Here is a 16,594-nt window from a genome sequence, read left to right on the forward strand (position 1 = left end):
TGTGTGGAGCCCCAAGGGTTAGGGTTAGAGGTTCGGAAGAATAAGGGGAAAGCACAACAGCCTGGGTCCACCACCAAGAAAAGATATGGCCCAAGACTGTGCCACACCACCCTCCCCAATGCTCAATGTCATGTGAAGGATGGTGTGTTCATTAGTGTCATACTTCAACATCTAGGTCTTGGAGGGCTGATACGCTATCATTGCCACCGTTGGAGGACATCCTAAGGCCACTTAGATGAGAGATGGATGAGGAGGGTTCTTGATATGTATAAAGGGAAGTTATAAAACACATTGAGATGTCCTGGGAGTAGGTGTGCCTCATTTATTTTATTTAATAATTTGATTTATTTATTTGATTTATGTTTTTGTTCATTTCTTCATGATTACGTGCTTGTACCAGCAAAGGAAAAGAGAAGAACAAAGCGCCCAAGGAGAACAAAGAAAAGTAGGTATTGTGTGAGTTTGTTCTCAGTTCTTGTGTGAGATTGGGCTATCAATGTAGAATTTGAATACCATCAACCACAAAGCTCTGTGTTAGATGGTTGGATACAAAGCTCTTGTTCTCTCGTATAGAGCCTACTACCAAAAAAAGCTTCTACGCTTCAGAAAAAGGCGTTTACCTTGTTGTCAGGCCAGATCTCTTGGGTCCAATAATCTTTTTCTGATGCAAGTGCCCATGGTGAACAGAGCCAGAAGAGGAGGCAGGTCTTTCACCTTCCTGGCATCTAAATGATGGAATGGGCTCCCGGTTACACTGAGAAAATCAATGCCAGGAGCCATCTTTAAAAAGAACCCGAAGGCCCTCCTTTTCGATCAGTAAGATCCTGCACGTGCAATCTGTATCTCGTCTGTGTTATTGTATTCCTGTAAGAGGCGAAAAGCTCTTCAGAGGCAGCCGCACACTGTAATAGCTAATAATTATTAGTATTACTATTATCTTAATAATTATTCATGTATTATTTACTAAATATGTTTTACTTTCCGTGAGCATTTATTTTTTAATTAAAACTAAAAATAATTGTATTCAATATATTTAATGTCATTAAAGATGTAATTCAAAAGTATGTTAATAGTGCTGTTGCATTTCTGTCTTTTTTTCTATATTTAAAATAAACATATAAAATGTATTTACATTATTAAAACTCAAAATATTTTGACAACTTTTTCCAATTGTAATAAACCTTTCTACTTTTTTCTATACTTTACCATACGAAGATCTCCCTGACTACATAATCTCCCTATGGTAAAGTATAGGGAAAATGAAAAATGTTTATGAAACTAAAAATAAATAGTTCCTATCGAGTTTTATTTTAAGTCCCTACATCCATTCTTTTTTATGGGAGGGTGTTGCAGTACCAGTGGCTGGCAGTGTGTGTTACTGGACTTACTCCAGCTCTTGGCCGTAGTAATTTACTACCGTTTTGGATTCATTTTTGCCTATAGGAACTTTATAAGTGTAGTTTGTGGAAAGCAATGAGCTTACTTTTTTGTGAGTGGGTGCACATTGCTCCCTAAATCCCTTCTTCCTCCTCCCTAAACCCCTCCTACTTGGTAGTAGGTATACTCCATTTTCCAGCCACTCTCCTGGTACCTCCCACATTTACTACTGTGTCATAAACTTACATCTGGCGCTGTCAAGAGCCACGCTTTGTAACTAACTTAAGGGTGAGTACATTCACTTAAATAAAATGGCTGACCCCTGGCCATGCTTTCCAAATGAACTCCCGCTGCAGGGGAGCTTGGGTGTAGAGCCTGCCAGGAGGACCCTGTAGACAGACACTGCAAACAGACTTTCCTGCTGGAGAAGTTGCTTTCACATGGACTGTGAGGGGCTGAGCTATGTATCTACATTAGTGCTAATTGCATGACAGTAAATTCATAGCCCTATGCTCCACATTGCTTCAAAAGACCCTGTGCTTTTGTTTAGTTTTTTTCCCGCCCATGGAGCAGCAGATCATGTCCTATTCCACTCTGCGGGCAGAAAAAAACTGGTGAAATTCACGTGCTTTGCTTTCTTTGCAGGAATTGCATACATCCCTACCCACACGCTACACACATCACCCACACACATACACTCAAACGCACACAATCACACACCCACATCGACCACAAACACCACACACATAGCACGCACACGCACACACACCCACACTGCCAACATAATTTTGTAATGGAGGGTTGCATCTTGCTTTCACTGCCTTAACAGCAGCTTATGATGTTGCCATTTGTAGGTTTTAAGGAATACCAAATGTCTAGCCTGTCAAGGTGAGGCGTGCTTGTGTCAACAAAGCCTTGGGTCTAGTCCATCTCTGAGAGAAGCAGTTGTGCCTTCTCATGGAATGGCTTAAACACCCACAAATGGGCAAAATCTACTCCTGAGTTCAAAGGCATTCTCAGGCCGGTGGAGGAGGCGTGGCGGAGTGCTACAGAGATCCCACTGTTCTAACACACAGAGACGAGTTGTACTGTAATTTAAAAATCCCACATTTGTGTCCTATTGTGCCCTCCATCCTCAGAAGTAAAATCCTAGATGCCTCCTTGGTGAAAGGTGAGACAAGTCTCCCTGTGGGCTTTTGTTTGCTGGAGATCCCATCTCGGCGATGGCTTATTTAATTTCCAAAAGACAAAGCTGGCTCACTCCCAAAATGTAGATTCAGAGGGAGAAAACAAGGCAGTATTTTCATCTGTCAGACTGTAAATATTTAATACTCACTGAGTAACCAGATACTCAGAGTTAGTCAGGCATGCAGAGCAACAAAGTGTTCCCCAGAAGCATACGTGAGCCCTGGGCTCTGAGAAGCGACCACCTCTGAATCAGACACCACACATGCTACTCAACACAGTAGAGTTGACAATATATGTTGTCTTTCTTACTTGGTAATTTACATTTTATGATCTTGGGAGCCAGTGCCCTAAGCAGCAAAGACCACCAAAATGTGTTAATTTTGTTCCACCGCTCTTGGTCTCAGAACAGTTGCTAATGTCTCAGGTTCACCAAGTATCATCCAATATTCATGGTGAGGTGTCGGCTGACAGCCGTTCCCCGCAGCCTTTGCCTCACAGTCTCCTGCAACTCTTTCCTTGTTGGCTTCTTTGGCATTCGTTTTCTTTCGCTGCTGTCACTAATATTCCAAAAAGACCTGTGGAGCTTGGGATTTCTGTTACGAAGCTGAAGAGGAGGTCACCAATTTTTCCCTGGGATCATATATTTTGGATTTGAGTACCTGTTTGTGAGCGGTGGATTCAGAGATCCAGCTTCGGGCGGTGGATTTCACCAAGTGATCCTCTTAACGGGGATGCTCTAGGTAGGTAAAATTGGAAATTACTTTTCTGGGTATTTTAAAAAAACGTAGGGAGCTTTGACCTAAATATGTGTGAAAAACAAGTGTTTTCTTGGCTCCGCCCTCCCCGGAGCAGTGGTGGCGCCCTCCGAAGGCCTCCCCTTCCTACAGAATGTAGTGGGAGATCCACCACAAATTAGGTCAGTGAGAGTCTAGAATAGAAAGGTAATCCTTTCCCATTCCCCTTCCATTCACAGCACTGCCAGGTTTCCTATCTAGTCTTAGTGCTGTTACTGTAGCCTCTCACTCTTAGACCAAATGCAGTGTCAATCGAATGTAGCTAACAATATTGCAGCAAGAAAAGTATTCAAAAGGACTCAGCGAAAATCGGTTCACTCTTCGTGTACTGGGGACATCTCCTTCTTCATTCCTTTTGAGGGACAACTGTCATTTTCCTAAGGATGTGATTGAGGATTGAAATGGAGAAATAAGCATTAGATCATTCTTCAGATACTTTGTGGAAGAAGCGAAGTCTCAATCCACAGAGGCTATTGTAATATTGTGAGTCAGTGAGGTCTCTGTCCACAGAGGCTATTTAGCAGAAGCATATAATCTAGTTTAGCAGATGCATGTAATATTGTGAGTCAAGGATGTCTCAATCAACAGAGGCTATTTAGCAGATGCATGTAATATTGTGAGCCAGTGAAGTCTCAATCCACACAAGCTATTTAGCAGATGCATGTAATATTGTGAGTCAATGATGTCTCAATCAACAGAGGCTATAACCAGAAGCATATAGTCAGCGAGGTCTCTGTCCACAGATGCTATTTAGCAGATACATATAATATTATGAGGTCAGTGTGTCTCAACCCGCACAACCTTTTTAGTAAATACATACAAGATTGTGATATCGGTGAGTCTCAATCAAAAGCTGTTTAGCGAATGCGTACACTACTGTGAGATCAGTGAGTCTCAAGCCACATAAGCTATTTAGCATTAACATACAATAAATATTGTGAGGTCAGAGAGTCTCGATCAACATAAACTATTTAATGAATACAAACAATACTGTGAGATCAGGGAGTCTGAACCCACAGAAGCTTTCTACCAGACATATATATACTTTTCTGGAGTCAGGTGCTCCAGAGTACCGGTGCAACCTGCAAAAGAGGGTTATGAATTGAGGTTCGGATATAGAGATATTTGTAGACATCAGAAACTTGAGGCTGCACTTGGGTTTCTGGCGTCAGTGGTACAGTTTAGCATTGCAATAGTATATTTTGTATGCATTCTGCTTTTGGTTATGAGCATATGTGATGTCGAGGGATCAGACAGTAAAATACTGCACTGATGCATAATGAGATTAATCTTTCAGTTATGATCTTGACGTACCTATTTTTCCCCTTGTACATACATACTTTTCGTGTCATTGTTTCCTTCATCCTACTGTACATCTGGGGGCAAGGGCTTACATTTGAAAATGGCTTAATTTATTATTTGTTATTAGTATTGTTTAAAGTGTCATGAGTCTTGCCTTCACTAGTAGATCTCCTGACTTCTTTTGCTGTAAATCTTGACACTGTATGCATCAGCCATCACCACGGAATAGATCCCACCTTGAACCCTTTCTCTCCCCCACTTTTCTACTGCCTCAACCCCTCTTTCTCAGGCCCAGCCTTTTCAACAAAAATTCCCTCACTTGACCTGGGTCCTTTAGCTAATGCAGATCACTGTATATTTGTTGCTTCTCCATTTATTTAATTTGTAGGTCTTCAATTAGCCAAGATCTTTTGAATTGATTAAAATGAGTAGTTAATAAACTTGCTTATGGGAGCTTTTGGTCTCAGCCCTTTTCATCCATTGGTCAGTTGTTGTGTCATTCACATTTTCTTCTGCCAATCCCAGCATTCAGCAAGGGGCAGTGGGTCGGCCCACTTCAGCCATCGGCTTAATTCATTCTGCTCTTTTACAAGGAACATTCGCACACAATATGATTTCCTTCAGTGCTCGGAGCTACTATGGCAATGTGTGCTTTTTGCGATCAAAAAATATTTTAGGTTTCAGACATTTTTTTTAATATTGGCCCAGGCCTGCCAGGTCCTTCAACAATTAAGTTTTACACGAACCACGTTAAAACAAAATAAGCATTGACAAAGCGAAAAGGCTGGCAGCCAACTCTAGAACTAGTGATTTTGCCAATGCTTGTTAGAGATATATCTTGAGGCTTGGTTGCCAAGCAATGGTTTACTAACATATGCATTTAAATGCATGATATGCCAAAAAAGGATTATTGTATCTCAAAAACGCTTTCATGCCCTGAATGGGTCTTTGTTGGAACCTGATATGATCTTTGTCAACTGGAAACTGTTTTTTTCACGTTCTTCTGTATTTATTTGTTTGCCGTAGGTTAATTGCCACAGGCATCTAATTTGGGTCCAACACCTCGAGGTTATTTTACTATCCATCTCACAAGCTGAAAAAAAGGCATTGTCATAAAAAAGACTTCATAGCTTCGAGAGGAAGAACAAATCGACCGAAGGCATCCACTTGTCGCTTAGTAGATTCAGTAACATCACCTTGACAATGCGACTAACCCAGGAAAATCATGCTCCTCCATTTTGAGTTTACGTGTCTTGCTCCCCCTTGAACTTATTTTCAACATTACAAGATTCTGTTCCCTCAGATGGGCTTGTCAAGATGACACCAATAGTTCAGCTTCCCGGCACCAACAGGCTTACAAAACAGAATCTTGTGCCACTGGAATCAAGCTTTCCTGGCTGATGAGGGGTGAAACCCCGAAACCAGTCCTAGGATGCTTATAAACTGAGGTGGCATAGTGAGCAAAAGAATGATGGATTTAACCCAGATCTCTTCACTGGGGGTACATGTTTTGATTTGTTCTACATTCCGTCCATCAATTGTGTGTCTTTTGCTTTCTCGCCCTAAATGCGCCAGGTATGCCCAGACGTGTCTTTTGCTTCCTCACCCTCAGTGTGCCAGGTATGCCCAGACGGTGAGTCCTGGGCTCACTGTGCCACTGCAATCAAGCTATTCTGGCTGATGAGGGGTGAAACCCCGAAACCGGTCCTAGGATGCTTGTTTACGGTCCAGGGTGGACCTGGCTTGGCAGTTTGCATTCCGTCAATTGTCAATTGTGTGTCTTTTGCTTTCTCACCCTAAGTGCACCAGGTATGCCCAGGTGTGTGTCCTGGGCTCACTGTGCCACTGGAATCAAGCTATCCTGGCTGATGAGGGGTAAAACCCCGAAACCGGTCCTAGGATGCTTGTTTCCAGTTCAGGGAGGACTTGGCTTGGCAGTTCGGGCTGGACTGTTCCCATGAGGCACAGGGTCAAGACTGATTTGCATATGGCCAGGTCTAAACTGGGGTGGCATGGTGTGCAAAAGAATGATGGATTTAACCCAGATCTCTTGACTGGGGGTGAATGTTTTGATTTGTTCTGCATTCCGTCCATCAATTGTGTGTCTTTTACCATGCGTAAGTAAATCTAGAGCAAGGAGCTGCTGGTATGAGACAGTATTACCGCGTACCCTGCGGAACAGCTGAAAACACAAAAATCCTCAATCTAGTCCACTCACTCTCACTGTGCCAGACACCACGTGGTGCAAATGAGGAAAATATCTTATAAGAGGTGGGAAGCAGACGCATATTAGTACTCTGATAGGTATGTAAGTTGTAATACTTTGAGACTCAGGTTTGAGGGGGGCATACATTAGGGCACAGCAGAGCTGTAGGATTCTTTGAGGGGCAAGCTGGCTGCTGAGCATAGACACTCCCTGCAGGAGCAACAGTTTCAGGTGACTGGTTAAGAGATAGTGATGGTGAAAGGGCCACATTCATCACTCCTTACATGCTCCACAGTGGAAGAACTCTTGTAGGATGCTTTGGTGATGTCAAGAAAAGCTTGAGCCTGCCCTGTGCACTGCATTATGCACAATATTCCACTGCAGACTGTTGACTATCCTAGTTATACCTTATTGACTAGCCTATTGGTTATCAATTGATCCTTGCTGTCTCTTGCTAACAGCACTTCCTGAACAGAGCACGACAGGCTCTAGTTCTGTAGTACAAATCTTTGAGAGACACATCATTCAAGGCTCAGCATGGGAACCCTTTGGCTCCCATTTGCAAGGCGCCCTCAGTTGCCTCCAGTCAGGTCCCTTCAGCCTCCCTTCAGAGAAACCTTCTCCTTCCATAGACGTCCTGGAGGAATGCCTGACTCCAAAATGTCTGCTCCTTTGCTGCATATGGGTTTTCATATCCTCACTCTCTTGAAAAGTGGCGAGGCCAAGTGTATGGTATGAGACACTAGTCACCCATTCGCCAGCGTAGCAAATGTAGAGAGATAAGTATAGCACTCAGCATGAGCAGGTAAGAAAATAATGTGCTTCCACTGCAATCCAAGGACACTTCACCGTCAACGAAAAGCAATGTGTCAATTGGTTCTTCTTGAACATTGACCCTAATGGACTTTGGAAAAGCACAAAATGTGATGTCTCTTCCAGATTTCCAAAAGACCTGGCTATTCGGCTAATCAACTGGACCCTGGGAGTGCCTGGATCCCCTCATCTGTTACAAGTAGCGCTCTACAAATCTATTGTTTAATTGATTGTTTGATTAATTCATTTGTTGTGTATTCTTGATTACTACATCTAGTAATCCAGTGAAACCATCAGACTTGCTTTTCTCAACACAGATGGTTAGAGAGTTGACAGGACTCGGACAGTTATGAAGTTGTTTTTTACACAAATGTGCTCTTTGTGAAACTGTATCTCTGTGGGAAAGACCAAACATAATCACAACAGCTTTTTTAAAGCCTTTCAGGAAGGTGGGAGAAACATACATGTTCTACTTGACCACCCGTCATCTTTTATCACTCTCTGAAGCATCAGGATGCTCTTTTTGAGTCTGTTAACACACTATAAGAAACACATGAAGATGATTATGGTGGTGATGAAGGATAATCAAATGTCAAAGATCCAGGGATGTCTACATTGAATATTTCCAAACATTCATTTAAAACCATGACTTCCTTCAAGATGTTTGTTACCTGGTATGGGAAATTCGGGCTCAAAAAATACAATGTTGCTTTATTTCTTTGCAGAGTGGGTAAAGGAGTATTTTCAGCCATGAAACTGGGGAAGACTCGTCCACCTAAGGAGGAGAACAAGAGGCAAGGTATGTTGTTGGGAAAATCTTCTAAGCCCGGGCTACTGTGGTAACAACTGATCACATGCAAACCTGTATCTGCATATATTTCATTTACAAGATGCACTACAAAAGAATTGTCCCCTAGGCACCATTGCTGTCAGGGAGGAGGATTAGAAAGAAAGTATGCTTTTCTAAAAAAGGGACAAATTCGCTGCAGCATCATTTCAAGAGTATAGCATTCCTTAATCTGGTACCCAATACTGATATCTGCTCCCATCTGCAGCAGAGGTTGGGTTTCCAAACAAGAAAGAGACCTAGAGTGCTGGATCTCAGGATGCCTGAAGGGATATAGATGGAAACCTTTTGCCAAGGGTATTTTGTTCGAATTTTATAGTGAGAATATCATCTGTCATAAATATTGTGTTCTATATATTGTTCAAAAAAGAATTGCCATATTGTAATTAATGATAGAAAATCTACACCCATTGGGACACTTTGCAAGAGACAATTTTTGTCTCCTTATACTTCTGGCCAATCGTTTTGGCGTGCACTCACCCTGAGGTATAGGATACCATCGACATGCACACTCTTAGCAGAGACAACAGTTTGAGGATCACACACTGGGTGGTTGGGAAAAAGTGTGAAGATCACACACTGGGTGGTTGGGAACAAGTTTGAAGATCACACACTGGGTGGTTGGGAACAAGTTTGAAGATCACACACTGGGTGGTTGGGAACAAGTTTGAAGATCACGCACTGAGTGGTTGGGAACACGTTTAAAGATCACACACAAGGTGGTTGGGAACACGTTTGAAGATCACACACTACTAGGCAGTTGGGAACAAGTTTGAAGATCACACACTACTAGGTAGTTGGGAACAAGTTTGAAGAACACACACTAGGTAGTTGAGAACAAGTTTTAAGATCATACACTAGGTAGTTGGGAACAAGTTTGAAGATCACACACTATGTGGTTGGGAACAAATTTGAAGATCACATGCTAGGTAGTTGGGAACAAGTTTGAAGATCACACACAAGGTGGTTGGGAACAAGTTTGAAGATCACACACAAGGTGTTTGGGAACAAGTTTGAAGATCACACACTAGGTAGTTGTGAACAAGTTTGAAGATCACAGACAAGGTGGTTGGGAACAAGTTTGAAGATCACACACTAGGTAGTTGGGAACAAGTTTGAAGATCACACACTACTAGGTGGTTGGGAACAAAATTGAGGATCACACACCAGGTAGTTGGGAACAAGCCTGAAGATCATGCACTAGGCAGCTGGGAGCCACTGCAAAGAAATTACATAATGGAACTGCAGTATAATGGGGTTACTGTGAGCGTCAAGCGTGTTGCGGCATTCTATATATGTTGAATTTGGGCAGGGCAGCTCTCCAAACAAATTTTGGTAAGATATCATTTAAAAAGGATCTGTGAACCTTCTAGACACTGGTGGTAAACTGATGCAGCCAATGTCGTCTTCTGTGATAGGTGAAAATGAGATGTGAATGAATGACTGGGTGACTACGAAATGAATATCCTACAGTTTGTATGATTCCTATATTGTTTGTGGAGTAAGACCTCATCATACATTGTATTTGCTGTATTTTTTCTATGTGTTGATAAATACTTTGCAAACATCTATGTCTCTGAGATAATGGATACTAGGTTTGTACTTTTAATCAATATTTTTACTCTACATTATGAAATGCTCCTAATAAGCCTTTGTATTACAGAAATTTGGGTGTTGTGTGAAGGCATTCTGGGATTTTAAAGTGGGATTCCATTGATTATCTAATCATTACTGATTTATATAGATGTGTTTTAGATATAGATTATGTGACACTATTGCATGTGTGATGTCATAAAGAGGGTATGATAGCACTGAGCGTTAATGTTTTTAAATTTCAGGTATTTCTAGGGTTTCTGTCAGTAGTAATACTCCATCAAAATTAGCTTCCCCTTACCTGTAGTTCATTCACTGAATTTCAATGTTTGTTTTTTTTTTTTATTCTATCTCTTGGCATGTGGGCACGCATGCGTTCATGTGACTCAACGCCCCCCACCTTGAATGAGCCTTAATGTTCCCATGTTAATGTTAACGGCCCCCGGAGATAAGGACCATATTGATCCTTCACTGGGATTCCTAGGGCAAGTGGTGTTGTTTGGTAGCCTCAAACCCCGCACAAGGGCATTGACTGTTTTGTGGCATCTCCCTACGTTGCTCACGGGAAAGGAAGGTATTTGATCGCCCCCAAATCTTGACACACACAAAGTAGTTCACTCTGCCTCCCCTAGGGGCAAGGATGCTTTTACTGCCCCCCACATCTTGATCAATGGTCTAGGGTATACCGTAGGTGGCCTGGACTAAGGGAGTGAGGGAGTTATGGCTACTAAACAAGTATTCAGTGGCATAGAAATATAGCAAGCGGTAATCCACCAGGGTGGGGAAGTTATGACCTCTGCCACCCTAGCCGAAAGGTGTGCTGCATGTACATTTCCAACTGAGACCCATAGCTCCTCTATAATATGGAGTAGGGGTTGTATGCAATAAAGTTGACTTTTAAAATGTTGACTAAATTAAGGTTGAGTTGAAATTATCAAGGTGATAATGCCCTGGCCCTTCATTATTACCTATGACAATTCCAAAAATGTCCAAATTTATAAGTTATTTTTATTAGATGATTTCTTTAATGTTCCCAGGTGTACCCTAGTAGCTTCTTCGTACCTCTTTACACTGAGAGAGGGTGTTTTACCCAGAATGATAAATCCAGGTGAAATACACCAAGTCACTATTATGAGTTTCTGGCCCGAGTTATCGGGTGCAAACCCTCGACCCATAATTCCAGCCCGAAGACACCCTCGCTGTTACTTGAGCTACAGGGACAGGTGCTTTGGGCACTGCCCGCCTCTTCCAGGAGTGCAGAGGAAAGTAGACAATATTGTCCCTGGACAGGTAAAGAGTGCCCTGCAACCATCCAGTCCTGGTGATCGAAGCGGACAGAAAATGTTAGTGGTTTTTAGGGCTTGTAAAAGGACCTGCTATCTCTGATCCCAATATCTTTGCTCCAACTCATAGTGAGGGCCTAAATGTAGGGGACAAGGCATGAGACCTCAGAGACAGATTGAAGGATGTGCTATTTGTATGATAATTATCACATTGAAATGTACTGCGCATGCGCAAGTTGCAGGCTGCAAGACATGATTGGTATATGTTTTAAAATCACATATACTGTGCCCCAGGTACAACTGGCTTATTTTATATTAGCTTTACCCATAGATATTGGGCTTAAAGGTGGTTTGTATGGCATGATCAGCTAAATTTATCTAACAGGCTTCACCTGTTAAGTCATAAACATTTTTTAATATATAGCTAAACTAATCACAAACAGTCCCAAAAAATGGCAATTTGGGTATTAAATGTGCTGGTAGCTAGGAACGTTTGGGCTACTATATGCTCGATGTGGCATCAACAGGACAAGTCTGGCCTACTGTGACCTTGATGTGACACAGACAGGACAATACTGGTATACCATGGCCTTGATGTGACAAAGACAAGGCAGGGCACCAATTGTGGCTGAATGTTATCCTGTCTTACTGTACAGTCTATGAGTTAAAAGAAGATGTTCAAGAAGCTATTGTGCAAGCAAGCATGCAGGCTCATGAATGGGTGTGGCTGAAAGTCATAGCAATGTGTGCCTTCAGTGTAGAACACTTTGTAGATGCCATCAACACTGTTTCCACATATGCCAATACTAATTGATGTTATGGAAGAATCAAAGGTCTTAAAATGTGGCTTAAAATAATTATTTTGCATGATTGTATTAGTGCTTTTGTGGAACCAATTACTGAAATCATAGAAATCTACAACAGTGATATATTCGGTGATGTCATTGTTGATGCCATAAAGGATCTCATCAGTGATGTAATTAGTGATGTCATCAATTATGTCATTTTAGATGTCATCAGTGGTGTCATAAGTGAGATCATGAGCAATGCAGGCCGGGGCTTATGTTTTCCTAGGAAACCAAACTGACAAACCTCACTTTAAATTTCTGAAGTTAATTTTAAACATGAATGTCTTTGGAGCAGAACAAATTATACATTTAGCCATAACAAAGAAAGCTATGAATTTTTTTTTTGAGGATATACTGCCTTAACCCATCGTTCACTTAACACACCAGGCAGCCAAACCCCACGGTGCAATGCGCCTGGCTGTGCAACTTAGGCGCTGGACAGAGTGCCTGGCAGTGGTATACAACTAGGCCAAGATGTACTAAGCACTTGCACTGTCCTTGTGCCATTCAAGTTGACACAAGGCAATGCAACAGGTGGCATTGACAAAGAACAGCAACTTGATATTTGTGTGGCTTGCGTCACTTTCCGCCTGCAAAGTAACGCAAGGCCGCGCTTGTGTCGGGGAGGCGTTACATGGGTGGAGCGTAGGTGTTCCCGTGCATCCAGCCATGTATTTTTACGCAAAACCAAGTTTACTAAAGTCAGTAAACCTGGATTTGTGTCAAAATAGTGTGCCTGCCCGGGCTGGCGTAAAAAGGGGAAATATCTCTGCGTTGGTGCTAGGCTGCCACAAGTGTGCCAGCGCAGGGAGTCAGCTGGACAGTGACATAGGTTTGTACACATGACGGAGTTCAGCTCTCTCTGCTTCACGCTACGCAGTGCAGCAAGCAACCTGCCTTGCTGCACTGTGTTGCGTTGCGTGAACTGTTAGTAAATCCGGTTATTGGGGCAGATTTACAATAATTGGCGCATCCCTGCATATCCACAGGGATGCTAATTTGCGTTTTAGAATTCCAATAGAAGCCCAGGTTAGAGGTCCTGCACAACAATGAAGTGTAAATCAGGATAAATGTGTTTATATGGTATAAAAGGCTTTGGGCTTGTCCCAGCAGCCCACAGACCTCAAACTGCAAGTCGCCCTGCTGCCAGGGATGTTTTGAGGCAGGGCTCTCTCTGTTTTAGGGCTACAAACTTCCAGACCGAGAACGCTGACCCTACGTTTTCATTAGCTCACTATAAATGCAGCCTTTAAGCAGGGCTGCTGGAATTATGCAATTGTGAGACTGCAGTGATTTTCGCATAATTATGGATTTGGTGCATCTGTCACATAATCCATCATCTGCTGCATAATCTGCAGATTTTATCCCAAAATATTTTTTGTTTCTAGCTCAAATGGTTCAAAAGTTACAAACAACGCAGCAGAACGCGTTACCACGCAGTGGACAACTTTTTGTAAAGGTTGCCTGTTAACCTTTCTGTTGCTTATTGCTATTTTTGGGTATTAAACTGGTAATAATGAAGTGCACCCAATGCCCAGATAGTGTTAATAACTGTAAAAAGTACAAAACAATGATGTAATACTATTAAAAAATGTGCCGCATTACGGCGTATAATTTTCCTTTTCTTGCCGCAGAATTAACTCAATCCTGCCGGATTTGACCCTCTCCTGACCCATAATTCCAGTGGCTCTGCCTATAAGCCTAGACCTTACCTATCATATGTAATGCAGGATAAATGAATTTATAAATAATCAAAGTTATAATTACGCATAACTAAAATCTGCGGGCTCGTTGCAGAAGTTTGTAGGTCTCAACCTGCAAGTCCTGCTGCTGCTGATGGCATTTTGTGCAAGAAATTAGTAATTAAAGAGGCAAACAGGATGACTCTGTGCATTTTCATCTTCACACACATTACAATCATGCGTGTGCGCTGAGGATTCCTTGATATATTGCTAGAGATACAAGTGGAGCTCTGTGGCCTGGTGGGGCACACCTGGGGACTCATGTATGGCATTTTGGCGTAGGGCACGCAGCGAGGTTCCTTACTGGGCTGCCCTGCGCCAAAGTGAAAGGGGAGGAATGCACCATATTTAAGCAATGCTGTGCAGTACTGTCCTTTCTGCCTGTGCTCGAGCCATTTTGGCAGCCTAGTGCCAACGTAGACACCCTTGCACCATGGTGCAACGGTGCCTCCGGTGCAAGAAGTTTTCCTCTTCCTATGAGTGCTGCAGAATGCAGCACACATGGAAAGAGGAAAAAAGGGAGGAGAAATCAACAAATTTCTCCTCTTTATGCCTCACCAGGTTTACATCACTTTGTAATTCTGGGGAAGCATCAAATTCCATGGGTGTTCCATGATAAAACCCAGCGCAACGCCCATGAAACGCCTCCTGGGTGCAGAGTAAGTGATTCACAGTGATTCACGCAGTGATTCACATTACTCATGATTTATGAGGCCACTCAAACCGAAGCAGGGTGATTTTGCGTGCCTTCATATATCTTCATGAGTGCCCGGCTTCACGCATGTACCACTTTACGTGGTGCAAAAGTGACACAGAGCTCTCATAAATAAGCGCCCAAGTGTGCTATCAGCCGAGGGCGATTACAATCCACTTAGCAGGCTGTAGAAGGCTGATTGTGGTGGCAGCCACAGATTCTAGAGGCAGGGCAGGCCTATGAACCTTAGCCAAACTTTAGCCTTCTGACCTCTTCCATCAAGTAACTTGCTTCCTGCTTCTGTCTCTGATTCTCCCAGCCAGTACACCTGGTTCGGTTCTCTTCTCTTCTTTTCCCCTTCACACTGACCTAGTCCAGTCACAGTCCAGCCTCGCTCCCCATCCACTAAAAGGCTACTTAACGAACTCTAAAAACATTGTCTACTGTTATTTGCTGCCTGGTAGCTGCTATTTTTAACTCTTTTCTCAGTTAAAGCATATCTATTATTTTTATGTCTACAGTAGTCTCAAGCGACACATTTGCTACCTATTCAATGTGTTGCATTGCGCTTGCTGGTTTTACATAGATCAGCCCTTCCTACAGGGTTAGTCAAGCCTTGAGCTTGACCTGGCTACCAAGAGGGAGTCACAGTTGTTCCTTAAAAAGCCACTGTCTCACTGCTCTTTGTCAAAAGCAGTGCTAGATACAGTAGAGTAGCTTGGATGTCCCAGCCCTGGTGCACTAAAGGAAAATGGCCCCTTTGACTGCTGTTGTGGTAGTAAAATACAGCAATTATCAGGGTTCAATCGGCCCCTAAGGACTCATTTTTATCTGGGCATACCCTTGCTAGAATATTAAGGACCCCGCGGTCAAATGGTATCCTCTCTTGCACGCCTAACTGTGGCGCCCCAATGCACCCTGTGATGATTGGCCACTGAGTCTCCCATATCTCACAGATATTTATTGACTTCGGGCTGACGGGGTCCCGCTGACGCGCTAGAGCCCCCCCTGCACCGCAGGGATTGAAGAAGCCTGTGTTACACTCCTGCCTCCTTCAGAGTTGGTCTTAATAGTTTGAGTATCGACATCATTCAGAGTGGGGGTCCAGTGCGTGCCTGATCATGTCTTTCTCAACTATCGCAGCTAGATCAGGGGAGTGAATATATTTATCTTAAACGTGTATTAATACATGGTTTGCTTTTGCATGGCGCTCGAACAACCGTCGAGGTCGGGGCTCAGATTTATCAAAGATTGCGTTGGCCTTGTGACACATAAGGTGATGCAAGGCAAGGGGAAACATCCTTTACAACGCAACTTTTACCACGCAGTGCTATTACAACGCAGGTTTTACAACGAAAACCATTAGAACGCATTGCGCTGGGGGGCGCTCTAGGATAAGGAATAGATTTAATTTACTATCCAACACCTTCCCTACAATCCACGGGGACTGGAGTTGGAATAGTAAATTAAACTATTCACTATCCAGCACCCCAAAGCGCTATGCATTGTAATGGTATGCGTTGTAAAGACTGCGTTGTAACAGCATGCGTGGTAAAAGCATGCGTTGTAATGTCATACATCCGACAACGCGAACCTTAAGTCAGATACCCCGCCACACAAATCCACCTTGCGCGGCCCTGCATGGCTTGGTAAATCTGGAATAACGCAAGGCAGCGCAAGTCGCTGCCATGTGTTGCTTTCTCCCGGGAAGGCCTTATAAGGATTGTTTCTGTGCAGGAAGGTGTCTTTATTTTTGTAAATAAGGCACATTCCTACCCTCTCCATTTGACAAAGGGCAGCAAGTTGTCTTGCTACGCTGTACTACGTCACATAATGCTAAGTCTGGGCCCTGATACTCATTTTTGAAACGTAATGATGAAATCAAAACTCAAAAAAGGCTTAAAAAC

General features: G+C 42.9%; 1 protein-coding gene across 1 annotated transcript in view; it reads left to right on the plus strand.

Moving 5' to 3' along the window:
• Nucleotides 1-16,594, plus strand: part of OTOF (otoferlin) — a 1,162,910-nt gene that overhangs the window by 850,797 nt on the left and 295,519 nt on the right. Inside the window, exon 6 of the mRNA XM_078649977.1 lies at nt 8,406-8,479. Coding sequence (XP_078506103.1) covers nt 8,406-8,479 — 74 coding nt within the window. The remainder of the gene's footprint in view (nt 1-8,405; nt 8,480-16,594) is intronic.

Source organism: Lissotriton helveticus, chromosome 6, assembly GCF_964261635.1.
Source record: "Lissotriton helveticus chromosome 6, aLisHel1.1, whole genome shotgun sequence".
Lineage (NCBI taxonomy): Eukaryota > Metazoa > Chordata > Amphibia > Caudata > Salamandridae > Lissotriton > Lissotriton helveticus.